Raw genomic sequence first — 23,078 nt, forward strand, 5'->3', positions numbered from 1 at the left:
TTAGATAATGATTTCTACACCATATGGGAGCATGGTGCGTTATAGGCACAAAGCAGCCCAGGCCCAGGAGAATTTGCTATCTAAGCACACTGTACTGAAGAGAGTGGAACTGAGTAGCATCCTGCTTTCCGTAGCCAATGGCTGGAGCAAACTGCACAGTTGTATGTTGCACACAAGTGTGCTGAAGAAGAATATCCGTTCCTTCAGGATCCTTCCTGTCCCACAAGCAAAGGAAGACCAAAGACTTTGGAAGATAACTGCTGACTTGGTAAAGTGGAGTAGGGTTTTGGGAATGTTGGTCTGCCTTCTATAGAGAGGGGACTAGAATGTTTGGCTGGCCTCCACCTCAGAAGGGGAACCAATTGCCTTGGGAAAAGGCTACCCACGAAAGTCAGGAAGGGGTTAAATTAATAATAAGAGGGGACTGAGCTGGGGATCAGCTGCGTGCATTTCAAAGGGTCAGCTGAGGACTCCCCAGCTGATCCCGGGCTCCACATGGCCTTTCCCCCGAACCTGGAGTCAGCTGGGCAGTCCTTCGGGCGTTTTAAAGTGGACTGGCTGTGCGGTGGCAGTGGCTGCCTCTTTGAAATGCTACCTTGGGGTTTCAAAGTGGCAGCGCCGCACAGCTGATCCTCAGCTCAGCTGTGCAGTGCTGCCATTCTGAAGTCCCCCTCATAGAGGCAGCAGGGGGGAGGGGGATTAGGGTAAGCAAATGCTAATGGGATAGTCGACTAGTCTTTAACATCCCTGGTCCATTCCACTTGCCTACCGCCCCCCCAGAGTAGTCAGCAAGAAGGAACTAAGGAAGGGGCTGATTGGCAGGGCTCTATATTGGGCACCATGAAGGTGCCACTCCAGGAGGTGCCTGGAGTGACCCTACTGCTAGCAGCTAGGGGGAAGATCTTCCAGCTACTATGTAGGTGCATGTGCACATGCACCTAATTGGAATGGAAACAAATAACCTTTCAAAGAATAACAGATACATAAAGATGAGTAACCATATTTACCCTGTATCTCTTGCCACATGTTTTCCCTTCTAAACAAATAAGACTGAGATTTGGCCCCATGAATAATCCTCAGTGAGGAGGTTCCGCTCATTAAAATCTAGTGCACCTGCATTTAGGACAGTGCAGATATTATACCACATTAGTGCATCCAATCCACTAGTCCTTGAGTTAATTTCTATGGAAGCCTTGTAGTCCATAATCTACATCTTGAAGCATTACCTCATTTTTTCCAGGTGGGTATTAGGGATGTAAAAGGTTAACTGGTTAGCCTCACCCTTAACAGCCTGTGTCAGTCCTACTCTTGGGGAGGTTTAGCTGTACAAAGCTTTATGCGGCAGAGCCCACAGTGCATGTAACCAGGTAACTGCTATCATTTTTAGCAGTAATATGTTTACATTTTTAACTGCATTTTACATCCCTGATTACAACACTAGTGGGTATAACAGTGGCCATTTAGCAGTCTGCTCCAAAGCCCTTAGAAGTTAATCAGTGGTACAAGATCTTGTCTAGGTGCTAATATGTATGGCAGTGGGTCTCCAAAGAATTAACCTGGTAAGTGGTTAAAGGGGAAGTGGGAAGGGGGCTGCGGCTGCTGGGCTGGAGCAGCCCCCACAGTGTGTTTAACCAGTTAAGGTTTTTAATCAGGATTTTACATCCCTATCTCCAGCTTTGTTAGTGAGCATGTGTGAGGAGTTTGCATTATGGCCGGTTTCCACAGTGTGAAGAATGCTTATAGAATCGAATCTCCTACTATAGAACTTGTAAGTAAAACCAGTGTCAGTTAAGGTGTTTACTTATATATGTAGATTCTAGTCTTTAGTTTAAAGCAAAACAAGTGAATTATTCTATAAATAAAATAAATCAGCTTGTTCATTAGAATACCAGAATGTGACAAGATTAAAGGGGCTTTTGACATCTGAGACACTAGGTCAGCTATAATCATACACTGATTGAGATTTCCAAAAGAACCTAAGGGAGTGAGGCACCTGGCTTTGAAAATCCAGCCTAAATCCCATTCTGCTGGTGTTTTGTGGGTCACTTTTATTGGTAGTGGTGTTTGTAGTAGGTGGCTACAGATCTCTCTGGGTGTTGCTTGACTACAAGGATACATCCTTTGGGACTTGCCTTGATGATGATGGTGAAGTAAGACCCAAACAATAAATGGGGTTGTTTAAAAAGTACTTGTGCTTGATTGTTAATGAAACAACTAATTTTTTCTCCGGTGTGTCTAATTTCAGTTCAAATACAGGTTTTTAGGATGTTATAATGATAAATGAATGCTAAAAGTGGAAGCCAAACCCCAGAATCTCTGTGTGCAGCTCTGTAAATGTGTATAGTGCCTTCAGAAATAAATCCAGTCCTTGCTCCAAGGAGTGCTTATATCTGGAAAAACTAGAAACTGTGATAGCATCCAGAGGAAGAGTCAGAAAAAGGAAGGGTTAAATCGAATAGAGATGGGAATTATATTGTGCTGCAATCAGAATTCTCAGCTCTGAGTGGGTGTGCACCAGGGGTGCCCCTTGAAGGGGGTGAGGTGAGGCAGCAGCAAGTCAAATGTACAGAACATAAATTGCAAAAAATTAGGGCTGAGATCTGGGCAGAGAGTTGGAGTTACAGCATGTGTGTGGTTTGTATGAAGTGGCTGTCTTAAATTCTCAGGTGTGAGTAGGGACTTCCCAAGTTACATTGGGTAAGACCGTTTCAATTAGCTTGCTCGGTGTAGAAACTCCTTAAAATAGAGCTCCAGCTCATCCCTACACGCAAGTGCTGTGTCTTGTGGCTGTATTACCCCTGAGCTGGAATTAAATCCGTTTTTTCAGCAGGCCATCTGTCAACTTACTGAAGAGATGAGCTGACTGCTGCACACTGAGTTACCAGTGGAATACTTTCAGTTTCTGCACAGACTAGTTCGTTTCAAAAGCTGGTTTTGGCTGTCAATGCTGCTGTTCCCTTGGAATGTAATTTGTTCCAAAAAAGCCGGATGGCTGGTCTGGTCGCTGCTATTCCAGCCAGTCAGTCAGTGTGGACTCAGCCCTTGGAGCACGTACATTAGGCACTTAGATGCTGGACGCTGAGCAGCTTGTGGTAGTTATTAGAAAATTAAAGCTAATCTCTTGCTCTGGAATTCCGACAGTGTGTAGCTGTAGAAAGATTAACTCCCCTGGAGTACACGGTTGCAGCAGATCAGGCTGTACCATCAACACAGAAACCGTAGCCTCTCTAGCTCAAATACTACTCTTTGCACCATATACGCCTATTGATTTCAACAATGCTAGGTTGGTGTAACTGGGAGCAGGATGTGAATCACAGACTGCTTCATGCCTTCAAGTAGCTGGTGTGTTTGTTGGCATTGAGAAGAGGGTGCAAATTCCGTAGGACAGGGAATCTGGGTAGGCAGCACAGGCACATGGGAGACCACGTTGTGACCTAGAAAGGTTGTGAAAGGAAGTTCGGTCCCCCTGTGCTTCTAGCAGACTCTAGTCCCGTGACCCCTGACGCGGGAGTGAGCAATACAATCTATGCAAAGAGCAGTCTTGGTTGCTGACCATAGTTCAGTGAAATGGTACCCTCCTACTTCCCACTAGTAATTAATCGATTTGCACTGGGGGGGGGGGGAGAGGGGAAGGAGTGTTTAAAAATGAATAAGAGAAGCAACCCTGTTAGGTTATTCTGCTAACACTCGTTCAACTCCTGCTGTGCTAGCAAAATCAGGAGCCCAGGGTGGTCATTCAAAGCTCCAGGTTGCCTAGACCTGTTCTGTGGAAGCCTCTGTTGGGGCTAGGGCTCTTGTATTGCTAGTACATGGACCCAGCCTGAAGATGCAGTGTTAAAACCTTTGTTTTTAAATATTCCTAGTGCAGACCAAACCCATGAGATTGTCTTCCAGCATCTGTTCAGAAGGGGCTAGCCCCTGGTGGCCAGAAGGAAATGCCCTGTTTTCTGATCTGAGATCTGTTGTAGGTCAGGAAACCTAAGGGTGACCTTCTCATGTGACCCTGTAGATTTATTGTTGCAGCATCAGCTCCGTATTAGGATGTTCCTGCTAATCTTGCGTTCTTGTTGATACCAGTTTTGAACCAGATCTTGTAGTGCTGTCACTTACTTGAATATCTTCCAGTCTTCAAGGGTGTGTCTAGACTACACGCCTCTGTCGTCAGAGGCATGTAGATTAGACACGTAGGCAAAGGCAAATGAAGCCGCGATTTAAATTACCGCGGCTTCATTTAAATTTACATGGCTGCCGCGCTGAGCCGACAACCAGCTGATCAGCTGTTTGTCCGCTCAGTGCGCTAGTCTGGACGCTCCCCTGCCGACATCAAAGCCCTTTGTCGGCAGCCCCGTTATTCCTCGTGGGATGAGGTTTACCGTGGCTGCCGACAAAGGGCTTTGATGTCGGCAGGGGAGCGTCCAGACTAGCGCACTGAGCGGACAAACAGCTGATCAGCTGTTTGTCGGCTCAGCGCGGCAGCCATGTAAATTTAAATGAAGCCGCGATCATTTAAATCGCAGCTTCATTTGCCTTTGCCTATGTGTCTAATCTACATGCCTCTGACGACAGAGGCGTGTAGTCTAGACACACCCCAAGAAGGTCAGGCATGGACCATCCCAATTTATTGACATTGTCCCCTCTTCCTGAAGGGTTTTTGGGTTAAGCTGTGATAGATTTTCCCATGGACAGTCATTATGGGAACTAACTGCAGCAAGTCTGATAGGCAGGACTGGCTCCCTTGGCACGCACTGCTCTGTCCAAATCTCTTAGGAGTCCTAAAGAATTGGACTGAAACATCCTCTTACTACACCTACCCCTTAGACTGGAGGAATTTTTTATTTAAGCCATAAGCTGCACTTGCATCCCCTACTTAGCCGCCTGGTTCAAGGGCAGAGGGTGTGTGTGTGTGGTGGGGGGATAGCTACATGTATGGACCCTTTGTTCTATGCAGAGTGAATTGCTGTGTTTTGCTTTGCAACGTGACATCCCTGACATGCTGATCCGATCGTGCCTGGAAGTGTGTCCATGGCCCAAGCAGGTAACTCTAGGCAGCCTCACAGTTAAATTCATTATTTCTTTTTTAAAAAGGGCTCTTCCCTCCCTTTTAAGATGTTGACTCTTCCAGCAGAACTCTCCATTTGAGGAGATGACTGACTTAACTTGCAAAACCCTAAGGGCAGCTCTGTGGGGGAGAGGGTGTATTGCCCGAAGGGCTCCTTTATGAGCAGATCTTGGTTCGAGTCATCTAGGGCCAACTTCATGAAAGCCAGAATTGGGGTTAGTGCAGATTGGGCAGATGATACCGGGCACAAAACTGCTTGTGGTTTGTGGGTTTTGTGTTTTGTTTTGAATGAAAATTCAGTAGTGCTGCATTAGTCCATTGTAGCGGGCCCTGGTTCAGACAGCAAAGGGGGCTATTTGCATTTGGCTCCGTCTGCAGAGTTTGACTACAGATCAGGTGGGAAAAGGACCGGCTTGTGTTTAAGGTGCAGGACTGGAACATGCCCAGACTTTGGCCTTTTTTTGTGACGCTAGGCAAGTCATTTAATCTGTGCCTCCATTCCTTGCCCATAAATTGTGGAGAACGATTCCCTCCTCACCAGGGTGCTGAGAAGGCTAATCTATTAGTGTCTATGTGCAGAACCCCCATGTTCCTGGGACACAGTTCAGTGCCACTCCACTCTTTCCTCTTGCTGAGAGGCTAGATGAGAGCATTATAAAAGCCTCTCTAGGCTCCTCTTTGTTCATTAAGTAAATAATTCATCAGTGTAGCACAGTCCCATTACTAGAGGTGCAGCAAGTAGTACGGAAAAGTTCTCAACTATTATATCACCTTTAGAGTGACAGCACCACCAACTGCTAGGAAGGACAACACAGGCACCATAGGAGCTTCTAATAGCTGAGGTGTCTAGGCTTGTTCTTTAACTCGGGACCCCTGAAATGAAAAGCTGGGTGAAAACGTGCTGTCTTAATGATTCTGTTTGCTTGACTGCACCTGGCCAACAGCCTTGTGACCATCCTCCCAGTGACCTACTGTTCTTCTCTCCTCAGGTTTGGAACTGAAGAAGACCGTCCTCACCGAGGTGAGTTGCATACAGATGTTTAAAATCTCCTGTGGGGGAGGGGAAGAGCACACAGAGGCTACATTTACACTATGGTGCTATTTTGGGATACTGGAAGTAACATGAAATGGGTATTCTGCGTCTCTTGACGAAGCCCGTTATTTTGAAATATAATGGGCTCGCTATTCTGACGTCCCTGTAAACCTCATCCCACAAGGAGTAAGGAATGTTTTGGAATAGCGCTCTATTTCGAAATTTGGGGTTGTGTAGACCACGCCAAATTTTGAAATGAGCTATTTCAAAATTAATTAAAAAAAAAACTATGCAATTTGTGTAGCTCAAATTGTGTAGCTTATTTCGAGCGCAGTGTAGACGCACCCAAATAGAGCTTCTGTGGTGCACACACTTGAAATGGAGAAATGTGCAAGATGGGAAAGTCATGGTGAATCTTGATGTTGGTGAAAGCATCAGGTTGGCAGCCTCCTCTATCTTCCTACGGCATGGTTGGCAGCCAGAGCAAGGCATTGTGGAGAATTATTTTGATCTGTAGTGATCACATCCATTTTAATGATCCATTCAGCCCTTTTGTCTGCTGACTGCCAGTAAGAGGGCAAAATGTAAGACAACGAATAGTCTTGCAGCACCTTAGAAACTAACAGAAAATGAGATGGCATCATGAGCTTTCATGGGCACAATCCACTTCTTCAGATGAGTGGAGTTTTTAACAGAAAATGAGATGGCATCATGAGCTTTCATGGGCACAATCCACTTCTTCAGATGAGTGGAGTTTTTATGGGGCCCAGTTTTCAAATAGCAGAGAGAGGGAATGGTGGGGCAGGAAAGAAGAGGGAAAAGAATTTTAAAAAGGGGAAATGTTGTCAAAGTGTCCATTCTAAATGAAGCTGATAAGAATACTTAGTACCCACTTTTGGTTTTTTTTATGTCATTAGGATATGGAATGTAGCAGGCCATCCATAGTATCATAGAACCATAGAGCTGGAAGAGACCTCAGAAGGTCATCAAGTCCAGCCCCCTGCCCAAGGCAGGACCAATTCCAACTAAATCAACCCGGCCAGGGCTTTGTCAAGCCGAGACTTAAACACCTCTAGGGATGGAGACTCAACTACTTCCCTAGGGAACCCATTCCAGTGCTTCACCACCCTCCTAGGGAAATAGTTTTTCCTAATATCCAACCTGGACCTCTCCCACCACAACTTGAGACCATCGCTCCTTGTTCTGCCACCTGCCCCCACTGAGAACAGCCTCTCTCCATCCTCTTTGGAACCTCCCTTCAGGAAGTTGAAGGCTGCTATCAAATCGCCCCTCGCTCTTCTCTTCTGCAGACTAAACAGACCCAACTCCCTCAGCCTCTTCTCATGTCATATGCTCCAGCCCCCTAATCATTTTGGTTGCCCTCTGCTGGACCCTCTCCAGTGCGTCCACATCCTTTTTGTAGTGGGGGGCCCAGAACTGGACACAGTACTCCAGATGTGGCCTCACCAGAGCTGAATAAAGGGGATCTGCTGGCAGTGCTCCTCTTAATGCAACCTAATATGCCATTAGCCTTCTTGGCTACAAGGACACACTGTTGACTCATATCCAGCTTCTCATCCACTGTAACCTGCAAGTCCTTTTCTGCAGAACTACTATTAAGTGGTTGGTCCCCAGCTTGTAACAATGCTTGGGATTCTTCCGTCCCAAGTGTCCTTATTGAACCTCATCAGATTTCTTGTGGCCCAATCCTCCAATTTGTCTAAGTCACTCTGGACTCTATCTCTGACCTCCAGCATGTCTACCTCTCCCCCTAGCTTAGTGTCATCTGCAAACTTGCTGAGGGTGCAATCCATCCCCTCATCCAGGTCATTGATAAAGATATTGAACAAAACCGGTCCTAGAACCGAACCTTGGGGCACTCCGCTAGAAACCGACCGCCATCCTGAGATCAAGCCATTGATCACTACCCGCTGGGCCCGGCCTTCTAGCCATCTTTCTATCCATCTTACCGTCCATTTATCCAATCCACATTCCCTTAACTTGCTGGCAAGAATATTGTGGGAGACCGTATCAAAAGCCTTGCTAAAGTCAAGGTATATCACATCCACTGACTTTCCCACGTCCACGGAGCCAGTTAACTCATCATAGAAGCTAATCAGATTGGGCAGGCACGACTTGCCCTTTGTGAATCCATGCTGACTATTCCTGATCACTTTCCTCTCTTCCAAGTGCCTCAAAATGGATTCCTCAAGGATCCCTTCCATGATTTTTCTAGGAACCGAGGTAAGACTGACCAGCCTATAGTTCCCTGGATCGTCCTTCTTCCCTTTTTTGAAGATGGGCACTACATTTGCCTTTTTCCAATCATCCAGGATTTTTACCCTAATCCAGCCAAGGTCTTTGTTTAGACTTCAGTTGTAGGAATCAAACTGTAAATGAAATTTAAATTCTGTAGCTTCCCTGTGGAGCTGGCTTTTGAAATTGGTTTGAAATAATAGGGTGACTTAGAGATCCATTAACAAGTGCCCAGGGAAGTTAAAACTGTTTAATTTTTTCCAGTTAATCTGTGTAAGATTCTGGGATTCTCATGCTGAAGGCTAGAACGTCTAAGTCAGCAGGGAGCAACGGAAACTGCTACAAGCATGGCTGAGAATTCTTCTGCGTTAGTGTATCACCAGGGTGAATTATCACTGGGATTTGTTTGTTACTGTTCAGTTTTTTCTCGGCTATTTTGACTCTGCAGATTACACCTATGAGAGCCACTTTTAGCCATTTGTAACTGTGCTCAGCCAGGAATCCTAGAGCTTTGTAATAACCACAGAACTGCAAACCATCACCACTCTTACTCCGCAAATAGTTTTCATGCAACGGTTTCATTGGTTGGATATGGGAGAGGGCAAAGATGGATTTCTGGGCCCAATTGCCACTATTCAGCAGGTTCAGTCACTGGGATTCACAATCTGTTGGTGTCTAACTTTTAACTTCTTGGACATTTTTGGCTTTTTTTAAACCAACGTGACTTTGGTAGCCCAGGCTTTAAGCCACTGGGTGGATATGTTTGTGTGAGAGGAGATCTGAGGTGGGCCATCTCACCAGTACTCCTTCGCTCTCACTAGTCTCTGATTTAAAATACAGGACTATGTAGCACTTTAAAGACTAACAAGATGGTTTAATAGATGATGAGCTTTCGTGGGCCAGACCCACTTCCTTTGATCTGAGGAAGTGGGTCTGGCCCACAAAAGCTCATAATCTAATAAACCATCTTGTTAGTCTTTAAAGTGCTACATAGTCCTGTATTTTGTTTCAGCTACACCAGACTAACACGGCTACATCTCTATCACTAGTCTCTGATTTGGGATTCAAGAGATCCAAATCTGCCACAAGCATCTGTATGACCTTGGACAAGTCACTTAATATATCCTGTGCTTCTGTTTCCTATCTTTCCACTGGGATGAAACATCCCCTACTTCCAGAGGATTTGAGAAACTAATCCTAATGATTTTATTGTTTTGTTTATGTGGGTCATCTAAGTACTTTGCTACATAATGCAGGCCCAAAATCAAAGCTGGACTGGGTTATAGTTTGCTGAGTTGCTTTTGCTTTCTACCTGGTCAAACGTCCTAGTTAGCCAACAGGATCTCTCAGCAAGTAGACCTCGAGTGCTGCCTCCTGATCTCCAGGGCAGCGGGTTCAGCCAATTTGTTTGGTCCAGCTCTGTCAGACTGAGTAATGAGGGTGGGGGGGAGGCATTGTTTATAGTCACCCAGTTAGTGATGGGCTGTTTTAAATGCCTGACAGTAATTATAATTTCTATAGTGATGTTTCTGGGAGTGATCGGCATTCTCCCAGCCCCACCCTCCAATTGATGTCTAATGGGAAATTAAACTTTTGTGTTGTGAACAGGCTAAACTAAATATCTAGGCCTCTCTGGGACAGGAAATGCTCAGTTATGGTTGGAAGAAGAGCCTGGGAGTGGAGCCTTTGTGCTCTGTCCCCAGCTTCTCAGTTATTGTTTGACTTCAGTTACTTGACCCACAGTGGCACAGTCGGGTTAGTGGGTAAAAGGGGGTTAATTACCTACAGCATGGGGTTGGATTGCAATGGTTTAATTCATGTATGTAGTGAGTTTTGAGGTCATTGGGTAGAAGATGCAGTATGTATGTTACATTTTACATGTGTGAAGAAATATGGGAGAGAGAAATGAAGGCCTTAGTTGGTTCTGTCCAGAAGGCTCTCCAGCAGAAAGAGCAGATAATTGGAAGGAAATACTGTCAAACTCAGCAGCAGTCTGAATGGAATCACACTCCCTTTGCTGTGAAGCCCATTGTTAATAAATTGTCAAGTGCTGCTTTATAGACCAATACCACTCATGTGGGGTCCTCCATGAGAGACGGCCTCGGGCTTTCCATGTTGTGCTCAGATGGATGATGTCTAAAGGCATGGCTGTTGGTTGTTAATAGTGTTCTGCTCCTGTGAAGCTAAGTAATAGTTCTCTTCCCTTCCCCCCCCCCCCCCCACGTGTGTGGTGAGTCCACTGAATGTTGTTGGCTACCTGTGACACTTTTCAATCACAGTGGGCAGTGTGTCGAGTCGTTAAGGCAGCACTCCAGGGCAGATGTGTTTCTACATGAATGGGGCTTCAGAGAAACAATTTTACAATGCGCAGTTGGCTTGAGCTCTGCTGCTGATTTGTGGAAGGAGCAGATGGGGGGGTGGGGGAGGGGAAGGCTGGATACAAAGAGAGATGGGAAAGTATGGTGGAGGTTATAGCAACCTCTTCAGAGTCCTTTGCTACATTTCTGGAGGAAATTGCTACAATTGCAGCAATTCATCCTGCTTGGTGAATCAATCATTTGTAAACAGCAGCTTGCTTAAGGGAAGTATATCCCCATGAACACAACACTGGTGATTCATTATCCACTCTGCGTGCTGGCTTTCAGATGTCCTATAAGGGGTTGGTACCAGGGTTCCCTGTAAGCTGCAAACCAATGTGTGCACACAACCCCTTTTTGAGCCCCACACAGAGGTTCAGAGCTCCCTGTGCAGGCAGGGAGCTCAGCTGATCGGCTGGGGAAGAGCGTGAAGAGCATTTGCCCTCTCCAAGGAGCAGCAGCAGCAGCTGCTGCTGCTGCCTGCTATAAATGGAGAAGCTGGCTTCAGCCTCTACTCCAGATGATCTGTAGGTTAGATCTGGCCATGAGAGCCACAGCCAGCTCCCTGCCTGCCCCACAACTGCTCAGCACTCTGAAAAGCGGGGTGCAGTGCCACGTGTGTGTTTCTGAACACTATCAGTATGTCTACACTACAGCGTTATTTCAAAATAGTTATTTTGAAATTGTCTAGATGCGTTATTTCAAAATAAACTAAGTGCATTTCGAAATAGTGTTTTGCTATTTCGAAATAGCACATCCACACTGATAGGACACTGAATCGCATTTAAGGCCGGCTGGAACCGGTTCTAGCAGGGCATCAGGTCAGGAGTTACCTTGCATGGCTGCTGCCTGAAGCTATCTGAGACCTGTGCTTAAAGGGACCTCCCCGGACAGCTGGTTCTAAGGTTTCCCTGCTTGCTTGCCTACCTCACTGAGTGAGGGACAGCAAAGCATTTTTTTTTTCTGCGTGCTCTGGTTACCCTCACTCAGGACACCACATCACTCTGCAGCAAGGAGCCGGAGCCACCCCTAGGCACTCTGGTGCTTCTCCTGGATGTGTTGCTGTGAGCCTGGCAGCACGTTCTGCAGGCAGTAACAGTCTCCCTGGTGTGCCCCACTGGGGATCTGTGCCTCATTCCTCCCTCAAGTCCTTCCACTTTACCCCTCACTAACCTCCCTTCCTGCTGTACAATAAGACACATGTGTTCATTACCACAAAGCCTCTTTATTGATCAAAACATAGGTAAGACTAGGGAAAGAAGGTGGGAGAGGGAAACCTGGGAGGAGGGAGCTGGCAGGGAGAGGCAAGGGGAAGAGAAGTTCAGTGCTCAGGGTTGGGGGTCTCACTGGCCCAACTGTCTCCCAGCAGCGTGGGTGCGGGGGCCTCAGTGTCCCTGGGGGTGTGGGGAGGAAGAAGCAGGAGGGGGAGACGGAGTGGGAGGAAGAACGGTAGCTGGGGAGGCAGCAGGGGCTGGCGCAGTAGGAGGCAGCAAGCTCTGCCCCAGAGTCGATGGCCACCTGGGGGACACTGACCGTCCTGCCCCCAGGATACAGTCCACTGCATCAAAATAGGGGCAGGGCTCTGGGTCTGTCCCTTGTTGGGAGCTGCCCCCTGTGGCCCTGGCATACGCCTGCCACAGCTCCTTTATTTTCATGCGAACCTGCTCCTGGGTTCACATGTGGCCTTTGGTGGCCAGGCTGGCAGCCATCCGCCTGTAGATGGTGCGTTCCTCTGTTTAGTGAGGAGATCATGGATGTTGGAGGCATCCCCCCAAACCTGAATTAGGTCCCTGAGCTCCGCACTGGACCAGGCAGGCACCTGCCTTTTCTGGCCCCTGGCAGGCTCCTGGGAGCTGGCAGACTGGTCCTGGGGAGTGGTGGAGGGCTGGCTGCCAGTGGCTTGCTGGCTCATGTTTTGGGGCCACTGGCTCTGGGCTGGCAGGCTTGGAGCTGGCACAGGCACTGTGGCCAGAGGTTTACCAATTTCGAAATAAGCCCTCCGCTATTTCAGTTGAATTTTGAAATGGCGGTTTGGCTGCGTAGACGCTGGTAATGTTATTTCGAAATAACGGCTGTGTCTAGACTACATCCCTCCTTTGACAGACTCAAAGAAATGAGTCCAGGATCTTTCGAAAAAGCCTGCCACTTTCAAAAGAACCGCGTCTAGACCACAGTTTTACTTTCAAAATGGCACTTGTTCGAAAGAGCGCCGTGACGCAATTATGCAAATGAAGCATGGGATATTTAAATCCCTGCTTCATTTGCAATTTCGAAGTGTCTAATTTACATCCCTCTGTCGAAGGAGGGATGTAGTTTAGACACAACCTCTGTTAAGAGCAATAAACATGGCTCTTGCAGCCCCCTGAGCACGTACCGGGGCTGGAAGGCAGGGACCCTGACTAAGGAACTTGCTGGCCTTAGGGCTGCCTGATGGTTTCAACAGAAATACCAGACACACTTGACACTACATCGCAATCTACATTCCATCTTATCTAGAAAATACCGGACAGTTCTAGTTTCTCAATTTTTTTCCTGAACAGAAAGCTCAAATACTGGACTGTCTAGTTCAAAACCAGACAGCTGGCCACCCTAGCTGGGCTGCTGGCTTCAGTGTAAAAAGGCTGGAGCACAGTGCGGGACCCAGTGCGAGCTGGGGATCAGTGGTCCTGTCTAGCGCTGGGTCCCCCCCACACTGTGCTTCCGCTTTTAAATGTATTAAGAGCCAGCAGGGTAGTGTTAATTTTCTTTGTATTTAATTTCATATTAAATAATAAGTATTGCTCCATGTTTTAGTGTATCTTCTTCCACATCTATGGACTATTTAAAATGTATATTTATATCTACGGCTTTTGTTTGTACTGGTGGGTGCACATCCACACACTGCCTCCATATTGGTGGTGCACATAAGAAATTTCAACCCATTCAAGGATGGAAAACTTTAGAGGGAACATTGGTAGGTACTTATCTGAGTGGGGTGTGTTAAAGATTGATCTGTGACTGATCACATCCCCACAGTGCCTGAACACCCCCTCCTCCCCAACATGAATTCACTCATATTCCCATTACCCCTCGAGGTGGGGGTTTACAGATGGGAACAGAGGCAGTGAAATTAAGTAACTAATTGTTTTGGGGGAGTTTGCTGGCTGCATTTATACAGGGGGGTCAGATGATCACGATGGTCTATTCTGGCTTTAGACACAGGGAGTCTGACGGAACTAGGGAAATAAACCTAGATCCAAGTCCCAATCCAAAGTCTTAACCCAAGACCATCCCTCCTGTATGTTGAGGTTCACAGTGCTGTGTATAACACAGCTGCTGGCTGTCATCTCACTTTTCATCCTGCGCGATGTGTAATGCAGGGTTTAAAGCTTGCTGGTGCCTGATAAATCCGTGTGCACTCTGCAGAGTTTTACACAGGAGTAAATGCAGCCCATTACATTCCTTATAATCACAAACCTCAGTTCTGTATGCGCCACTGTGCCTCTTCTCTCCCTTCCACTAGCATAGGGGTTTTCACCACTTTGACCTGGAAACTTCTTTTTCCCAGGCCCCGTCATTATCAGGTCAGCCTGGAGTTGGCCAAGGAAAGAAGATAGGTCATCGAGGAGTTGATGCTTCTGGCGAAACTACCTACAAAAAGGTTCCATCTCTTACTCGAATTCTGGAGGGAAGTGGTGGGAGGTGGGACCAAGTATGTACGAACAGATTATACAGACTGAGAATCAAATGGGGGAATACAAGTGTGCTGCTGGCCAGCCACTTGGATTTGATTTCCTTGCTGTGTATTGTACTGATCTTGCAGTCTACCAGCACTTTACCACTATCATTCTCTAGAACAGGGGTTGGCAACCTATGGCTCATGAGCCAGATATGGCTCGCAACTCAAGCTCAGCCTCCCCCTCCTTCCCTCCTCAGTGGGGAGCCCATGCTCATGCTCCAGCCTCAACCCCCCTGCAGGCTTGGAGCCGGGCGCAAGTTCCTGCGGGGAGGAGGGGTGGAGAAATCCCAGAGAGACACATGGCTCCGTGAACTTTCCCCTCCCCCTCCTGTGGGAACAGCAGCACAGCCTGGAAGCTTTTCCCGCTGTTCCATTGGCCAGGAGCTTGGGACAGGAAGACTGAGAGCAGTGCGGAACTCAAAAGCAAGCAAGGGCCACCTAGACCCTGCCCCCCTCACGCCCACCCATGCCAAGACCCTACACCCCCAGCCCCCTCCCTCCTGGCCAAGCAACCTACTCCCAACCTACTCCTGCACCCTGTCTCCCACCCAGATCCTACACCCCCATCCCTATCTCACTCACTGACAGTTCTGTGCTGCACACTGGACCCCTAATTTCTGGCCCCACCCCAGAGCCTGGGGGGGGGGGGGGGGGAACGCCACGAGAGCCACTAACCCTGACCCAAAAATGGTTTCCCATCTCTGCTGTAAAAAAAGATGATGATGATGAAACCTTTTGTGCTGGAGATAATATTTACTTTATTTCAAATGAAGTTTGGTACATTAACATAAGAGTGAAAGTTCCCAGCCCCCATCTGGCCCCAGTGTCTGGCCCCGACCCTGATCCTGGGACGGGCCCTGTGGTCTGGCCCCCATCTGGCCGCAGGAAGTGCTGGTGGCAGGAGCCTCCCTGCTGCTGCAGCATGAGTAGCAGTGGAGACCATGATCCTGCTGTGGTGATCCTAGCTCAGCCCCTCGTCCAGCTACTGCTGCCTGGGTGCAGCAGCCCAGCCCCTGGCCAGGAAAGGTAATCCAGCCCCATGCTGCCTTTCCCCCAGCCCCCTGCCCTGAGCCCCTCATATACCCCAGCCTTGATTCCTGCACCCCCACGTCCACAAGCTACACCGAGCAGCGACAGAAGTCCCATTAAATAAAGTCGGAGAGTACGTTTCATTTATGCTATTATTAATCATCATGTTAATTATCAATGATATTAAGTTGTATATTTTCAGCCATGCAAATGGGTTTTCTTAGATACTGGCTCTTTGACCGTTTATTCTGAACTTGGTTGTTGGTTGGCTCTTTGATTTGAAATGGTTGCTGATCCCTGCTATAGAAGCTGGTGGCAGTCTGTAATGTGAGCCTCTTACAAAGCAGCCAGTATCTGACTTCCCACAAGGCATTGGTATGATTGAAGAGCAGCAAGCTTGCCTGTATGGGGGGCACTGATTATTCACTGATTGCTCTCTTCCTTCTCCAGACTACTTCAACCACTCTCAAGGGGGCCATCCAGCTAGGCATTGGCTATACAGTGGGGAACCTGAGCTCCAAGCCGGAGAGAGATGTCCTGATGCAGGACTTTTATGTGGTGGAGAGCATTTTCTTCCCCAGGTAAGTGGACAAGTGAAACAAAATACAGGGGCTGGCTTTTTACTTTTTGTCATGCTGATTTAAAGGGGCTTCACTTTAAATTGAGGGCCCATCTTTCTGAATAAAGTGCATTGGCATTAGAATCCATAAGAACAGCCATAATGGGTCAGACCAACGGTCCATCCAGCCCAGTATCCTGTCTGCTGACAGTGGCCAATACCAGATGCCCCAGAGAGAGGGAACACAAAAGGTAATCCTCAAGCGATCCCTCCCCTGCCCCCCACCTCCAGAGAAACAGGGGCTAGGGACACAATTCTTATCCATCCTGACTAATAGCCATTGATGGGCCTAATCTATCTAGCTCTCTTTTGAATCCCATTAAAGTTCTAGCCTTCACCGTGTCCTCTGGCAAGGAGTTCCAGAGGTTGACTGCACCGAGTGAAGAAAAACTTCCTTTTTTTGTTTTTCAACATGCTGCCTATTAATTTCATTTGGTGACCCCTAGTTCTTATGTTGTGGGAATAAGCAAATAACTTTTCCTTATTCACTTTTTCCATACCAGCCATGATTTTATAGACCTCTGTCATATCCCCCCTCCTTAGTCTCCTCTTTTCTGAGCTGAAAAGTCCAAGTCTTTTTAATCTCTCTTCATATGGGACCTATTCCAAACCCCCTAATCATTTTTCTTCCCCTTTTCTGAACCTTTTCCAATGTCAATAGATCATTTTTGAGATGAGGCGATCGTATATGTACGCAGTATTCAAGATGTGGGCAGCCCATGGTTTTATATAGCGTCAATAAGATATTTTCTGTCTTATTCTTTATCCCTTTTTTAATGATTCCTAACGTTCGATTTGCTTTTTTACTGCCACTGCATATGGAGTGGGTATTTTCAGAGAACTATCCACAATGACTCCAAGATATCTCTGAGTAGATGTAGCCATATTATATGTATAGTTGGGATTATTTTTTCCAAAGTGCATTACTTTACATTTATCAACATTAAATTTCATTTGCCATTTTGTTACACAATCACTTAGTTTGGTGAGATCTTTTTGAAGCTCTTCACAGTCTGCTTTGGTGTTAACTCTCTTGAGCACCACTATCCATGCTGCAGCTCAAGAGATGGGGTTAGATTTACGATGGACTGTGATATCTCTTCTTACTGGGCTTGTCAGCCTTGAAGTTTGCTATAGAGCCCTGCAAATTCCCAAATATCCACTTTATATCTATAGGTATCCGCATCTGTGGATGTGAATCAGGATATCAGGATAGCTCATTTTTGCAGCTACGGATGTGCATGCAGATACAAACTTTGTGTCTAGAACCCTGCAAATTTGCAGACATCAGATGTATATCTCCAGGTGTCCGCATTCACGGATGTGGATATGGATGTTCGCAGATCTTTTTTTGCTGATGTAATACTAATTTCATATCCATGCAGGGTTCTTTCCATTACTTTTATAATTTGTCATCCTTTCTACCTGTCTCTGTGGCATTTTCGCCTCCAGGCGCTACAGTACTTTGTATTGAAATTGAGGAATCCTCCTAGCCAACAATATTCATTGGCCTGGTTGAGCTGTAAATGTGCAGGGCATACTAGATTCTGTATGTGAATACATCAAGCCTTGCAAACTTCTGCCTATCCTCTCTTCCCCAGGGAGTGTGTGTTTCCTTGCCAGATGGTTAAAATATCAGATCCTTTGATGTCCTGATCAGGTCCGGCAAGATCTTTGTGCCTAAGTTGGTGGCTTCTTGCGATGCCTTTTAGCAAAGCTCAGTTTGCCTTTTTCATATGTATTAGTTGTCCAGATGTAAACATGCAAGTCCATGAGGCATTAATGTGAAATAACCTGCCTTCTCTTCTTTTATCCTTTCCCTGCAGTGAAGGAAGTAACCTCACTCCAGCGCACCATTACCCTGACTTCAGGTTCAAAACCTATGCACCTGTGGCTTTTCGGTACTTCCGGGAGCTTTTTGGAATTCGTCCAGATGATTATTTGGTATGTGTGGGGTTCTTTAGTTCTCTGGGATTAATACAAGGTTTGGATCTGCCTGGCCAGAATCACAGAACAGTAGAACTGGAAGGGACCTCAAGAGGTCATCAAGTCCAGTCCCCTGCCCTCACAGCAGGACCAAACACCATCTCAATCATCCCTCATGTCTATCCAACCTGCTCTTAAATATCTCCAGTGATGGAAATTCCACAGCCTCCTTAGGCAACTTATTCCAGTGTTTAACCACCCTGACAGGAAGTTTTTTTTCTAATATCCAACCTAAACATCCCTTGCTGCAATTTAAGCCCATTGCTTCTTGTCCTATCATCAGAGACCAAGGAGAACATTTTTTCTTCTTCCTCCTTGTAACACCCTTGTAGATACTTGAAAGAAGCTATCATGTCCCCTCTCAGTATTCTCTTTTCTAAATTAAACTAGCCCAGTTCTTTTAGTCTTCCCTCATAGGCCATGTTTTCTAGACTTTTAATCATTTTTGATGCTCTTCTCTGGATCTTCTCCAGTTTCTCCACATCCTTCCTGAAATGTGATGCCCAGAACTGGACACACGACTCCAACTGAGACCTAATCAGTGCAGTGTAGAGGGGAAGAATTATTTCATGTCTTGCATTAACAGGAGTGTTGTGAGCATCCCAGAATCATGTTTGCTTTTTCTGTAACATTGTCACATTGCCGATTCATTTAGCTTGTGGTCTACTGTGACCCCTAGATCCCTTTCTGCAGATCTTCTTCCTAGACAGTCGCTTCCCATTCTGTATGTGTGAAACAGATTGTTCCTAAGTGGAGTCCTTTGCATTTGTCCTTATTGAACTTCATCCTTATTACCTCTGACTATTTCTCCAATTTGTCCAGATGAGTTTGAATTCTGACCCTATCCTCCAAAGCACTTGCAACCCCTTGCAGCTTGGTATCATCTGCAAACTTAATAAACATACTTTCTCTGCCATCATCTAAATCGTTGATGAAGATATTGAACAGAACCGGTCCCAAAACAGACCCCTGCAGAACTCCACTTGTTATGCCCTTTCAGCATCCCTGGAGCCTTGTGAACCTTTAATAACTACTCTCTGAGAATGGTTATCCAGCCAGCTATGCACCCACCTTACAGTAGCCCCATCTAGGTTGTATTTCCCTAGTTTATTGATCAGAAGGTCATGTGAGAGCATTTCAAATGCTTTACCATGATATACCATGTCCACCATTTCTCCCATGTCCACAAGGCTTGCTGTCCTATCAGAGGAAACTGTCAGATTGGTTTGATATGATTTGTTCTTTACAAATCCATGCTGGTTGTTACCTATCACCTTATTTTTTTCCAGATGTTTGCAGATGAATTCTTTAATTACTTGCTCCATTATCTTCCCTGGTACAGAAGTTAAACTGACTAGTCTGAAGTTTCTTGGGTTGTTCCTATTTCCCTTTTTATACATGGGCCCTAGATTTACCCTTTTCCGGTCTTCTGGAATTTCTCCCGACTTCCATGATGAGGAATGTAATAGTGTAACTGTTGAAACGGTTAACCAATAAGCAAGCGCTTACTGGTCACTGTAACAGATACGCGCTGCCTTCCGGCTCTGCTCCCAGAGAGTGGGCTGCCACCCCACGCTGCTGGTTCTGAATCGGGTCCCGGGACCTTGGCAAGATGCCTGCCTTGTGCATCATCCCCAGTAATAAAGATTAGCAATTTGAGAGTAGTTATAATTAGTGATGTGAAAATGAGACTAGAATCCAGCTTGCTCCCCTAGAGCTGGAATTCTAGCTCACCAGAATTCTCCTGTAAGACCATATGGGCACTGGAATGGTGCAGCTATGGCACGGCAGCTGTGCTGCCATTGTACCATAGTGTAACTGCTTCCTCTGGTGACAGAAAGGGTTTTCCAAGCCTGTAGTTAATTCACCTTTCCAAGTGGGGTAACTAGGTGATGGAAGAATTCCTTCATCCACCCAGCCATGCCCACACAAGGGGATAGGTCGGCTTAACTACGTTGCCCATTGTGAACTTTTTCCTACCCCTGAGCAACATCAGTTCAAACCTTTTGTGTAGGTCATCAGCTTTCAGTTAGTTGGCTCCTGTGTGTGTTTGCCCCTCATCTTGCTGGCAGCAAGGTGGGAGCAGATCTTCAGAAGGTGCCATTTTTATATAACTGCTTTTCTGACGAACTGCAGATATGGGCAGTGAGGACTAGAATGAGCCTGTAAGCTGGGACTGCTTGACAACAGAAATCTCCATCTGGGCTAATGCTTGCAGATTGGATGATAGTGGTTACAAACTTGGGGGAAGGAGAGAGCCTGCCTGAATTCCAAAGGTCACAGATCTGATTTGCTGCCACTGCTTCCCTATTCTCTGGCCCACCATGGCAGGGAATACCTTTTTAATTATGCATGAGATAATTAAGTTGATGAAGTCTTGGATAGTTAATCCATGCAGTACTGAAAGGTATTTTCAACATGTAGTGATAGCAATTAATGTATTGCTTTAATGTTGGTCCCCTCTGTGTTATCTGCTTTACCCTTCCTTACCTTCTTCAAATACCAGCTCCTACGGAATGGTGCCCTAACCCCATTTTTTTGGCATATGCAAATGGTTTGGGGGTATTGTATCCACACAACACCGCCTCCTCCCTTCTGCTCCTCATGCACATTCTGCTCTGGGAACTCACTGTTCAGATTTCTAGTCCCAGCCCTGTTCTCCAGGATTGGGTTCTGAATACAGGGAAGCATAATTACCACATGTCTACTGATCTATGAGTTTATAGGGGGGAGTGTTTTCCCACCTGTTCTAGCTGCTGCACTGAGGGTGTGAGGGACGCCTCTGCAAACCTTGTATCTTTAATGTTTGAGCACATGAGAGCTTTAGTCTTGGAACAGGCAATGCGTTTTGTTTCTGTCTGCCAGAGGGCTACACAACACTGATCAAGCTGGCTTGTCTCTTTAAACCCAGTCTTTCTTTCTGTGCATCTGTGGTGGCATTACAGGGCAGACACAAAACAGAAGAAGATTTAATGTTCTTGCGGAGCCTGGGTGTTGCTGAGGGCAGGCTGATTAGCTTGACTCTGTGAGCAGTCAGAGCCCTGTGTCCATCTTTGTCCTTTTCCGAACCCACCGTGAGACCTAGCCCCAGTTTAATGTTCACAATTTGCATGCTGCTTACTATCCCAGACCTCTTGATCTAGATTCCAGGGGCAGTGCTTTAGGAATGTCTGGCAGATGTCGTCTTTTGGTGAATGCAACCTTGTTTTTTCCTTCCTTTGTAGTATTCATTGTGTAACGAGCCTCTGATTGAGCTGTCGAACCCTGGTGCCAGTGGTTCCCTCTTCTATGTCACCAGTGATGACGAATTCATCATAAAAACTGTAATGCACAAGGAAGCGGAATTCTTACAGAAACTTCTGCCTGGCTACTACATGGTGCGTATGAGGGCTTTGGCTTGTGGAAGGAAGGCACAGCTCACCTGTGTGCAGCCCCACAAAGGGAGATGTTTGGTAACCCAGCAGGGCTTCCCTTCCCTGCTTGCCCAGCACAGATGCTTATTGTGAAGGCTGACCTGGAACCAAATTCAGCTCCTGTAAAACCTGGAAACAGCTGAACCATGTCCTGACAAGTATTTGCCCCCTCCACCTGCTTTACTATGGTCGTATCCCAGGGTAAAAGATGGCACCTTTACTGATGGGGGGGCCTGAGAGGTGAAACTTTTTCCTCCCCTTTGTCTCCTATCCGATGCTCCCAGGTTCATGAAGACAGCTGTGTGGGTGGGAGTGTTGTCCTGCTTTTGAGCAGCACAAAGCCATGGTTGTTATGGGGGGACCCTTCCCACTATTTCCTGGATTTCCCTTGGGTGCAACTTAATGGAGATCCATTCAGCAACAGGCTGTTCTCTTGCAGTAGGTCCTGCCCCCTCCATCCCTGGTACCTGCCTGTGTGTGTAGCAGCCTGTGGCTGCGTGCTGGCATTTTCTAGCCTGCACCAAACAAGGGGTTGCTCTACAGCACAGCAGCACGGTGGGTAACAAGGCAGTGGCAGTGCACTGGCATAGCAGTGTCTTGCCAGGAGGGGGAAACAGACCAGGAACCCAGTGTGTCAGGGCAGGTAGGTGCCCTGAGTGGCAGGAAGCGGCTCATACACAGCTGCACGTTAGGGTCCATTTCCAGACCAAAAACTGCATTCAAAGGGCATAAAGTCTGCTAAGGAAAAGCACCATGCAATGGAAATACCAGAGCTGAGGCTACCCGCGTTACCTTCGCTCTGCCCCTTGTACGTGTGCACTGTGCTAGTCTCTAACTGATCTGCTTTGCTCAGGGCCCTGGACTGGGCCTGGGAAGACCTGGATTCTGTTCTTGTCTCTCCCACTGGCCTGCCAGGTGACCTCATGCAAGCCATTGCTGCTCTTGGTGCCTCAGTTTCCCACCTGTAAAATGGGGATATGATGCTCCTTTTGTAAAGTGCTCTAAGCGCTGCCAAAGAAAGGGGCTAGATAAGAGCTAGCAATTATTATTCCAAAGCACATCGGGACTTCTCGGCTCCAGAATGTAACTGCAAATCAGTGGCTCGCTTTTGTGAAAATGGAGTTTAAACAGCTAAGTCACTTAAGAGCTTTTGAAAATGTTACTCAGGCTGAGCATGTGCAGCATGCTGGGCAGGGCTCATAGGATTAGGACAACTCAAGTGAAAGTAGTAACCAGTTTCCTCCTTGTTCCAGGAACTCTGAATGGTTGAATAATAAAAATAACTCGAGAGACTCAAACATGACTTCTCTCCCTGCTGTAAAGTGCTTATGCTGTTGTCTGATATTTTGTAAAGTTACCCCATGCTAATTGCTATGAGGGTCTCCCTGCTGCTCTTTGAAACTCAGTGAAGGTGTAAAATGAGCTGATAGACAAGTCACGAGGATGGTTGGTGCTGAGTTGTTACTCTGTCTCTGGAAAGTCAAGTTCTGCTTTCTGCTTCTGGCTGGCAGCAGTGGCTTTGCCTGGCACTGTATCTGACACGCTTAGAAAGAGAACTCGCTCCTGGGTCTGATTATGAAAGATGAGATGAAGAGGCATTAAATTTTC

The 23,078-nt window shown here is 46.8% G+C and overlaps 1 protein-coding gene across 7 annotated transcripts in view; it reads left to right on the forward strand.

Moving 5' to 3' along the window:
• PIP5K1C (phosphatidylinositol-4-phosphate 5-kinase type 1 gamma) overlaps positions 1-23,078 on the forward strand; it is a 72,243-nt gene that overhangs the window by 27,086 nt on the left and 22,079 nt on the right. For 6 of the 7 annotated variants that reach the window (XR_016348208.1, XR_016348211.1, XR_016348210.1 and 3 more), the window contains exons 2-6: positions 6,049-6,080; positions 14,253-14,345; positions 15,903-16,033; positions 17,898-18,015; positions 21,282-21,434. Coding sequence is in view for 2 of the 7 variants with exons in the window: in XM_089775015.1 (XP_089631141.1) it covers positions 6,049-6,080; positions 14,253-14,345; positions 15,903-16,033; positions 17,898-18,015; positions 21,282-21,434 (527 nt within the window). In the remaining 5 variants the exon portion in view is untranslated. Of the gene's footprint in view, positions 1-5,007; positions 5,036-6,048; positions 6,081-14,252; positions 14,346-15,902; positions 16,034-17,897; positions 18,016-21,281; positions 21,435-23,078 lie in introns of those variants that run through there. The other variant, XR_016348212.1, reaches the window with a different exon arrangement.

Source organism: Pelodiscus sinensis, chromosome 32 (genome assembly GCF_052426305.1).
Source record: "Pelodiscus sinensis isolate ZL-2025 chromosome 32, ASM5242630v1, whole genome shotgun sequence".
Classification (NCBI taxonomy): domain Eukaryota; kingdom Metazoa; phylum Chordata; order Testudines; family Trionychidae; genus Pelodiscus; species Pelodiscus sinensis.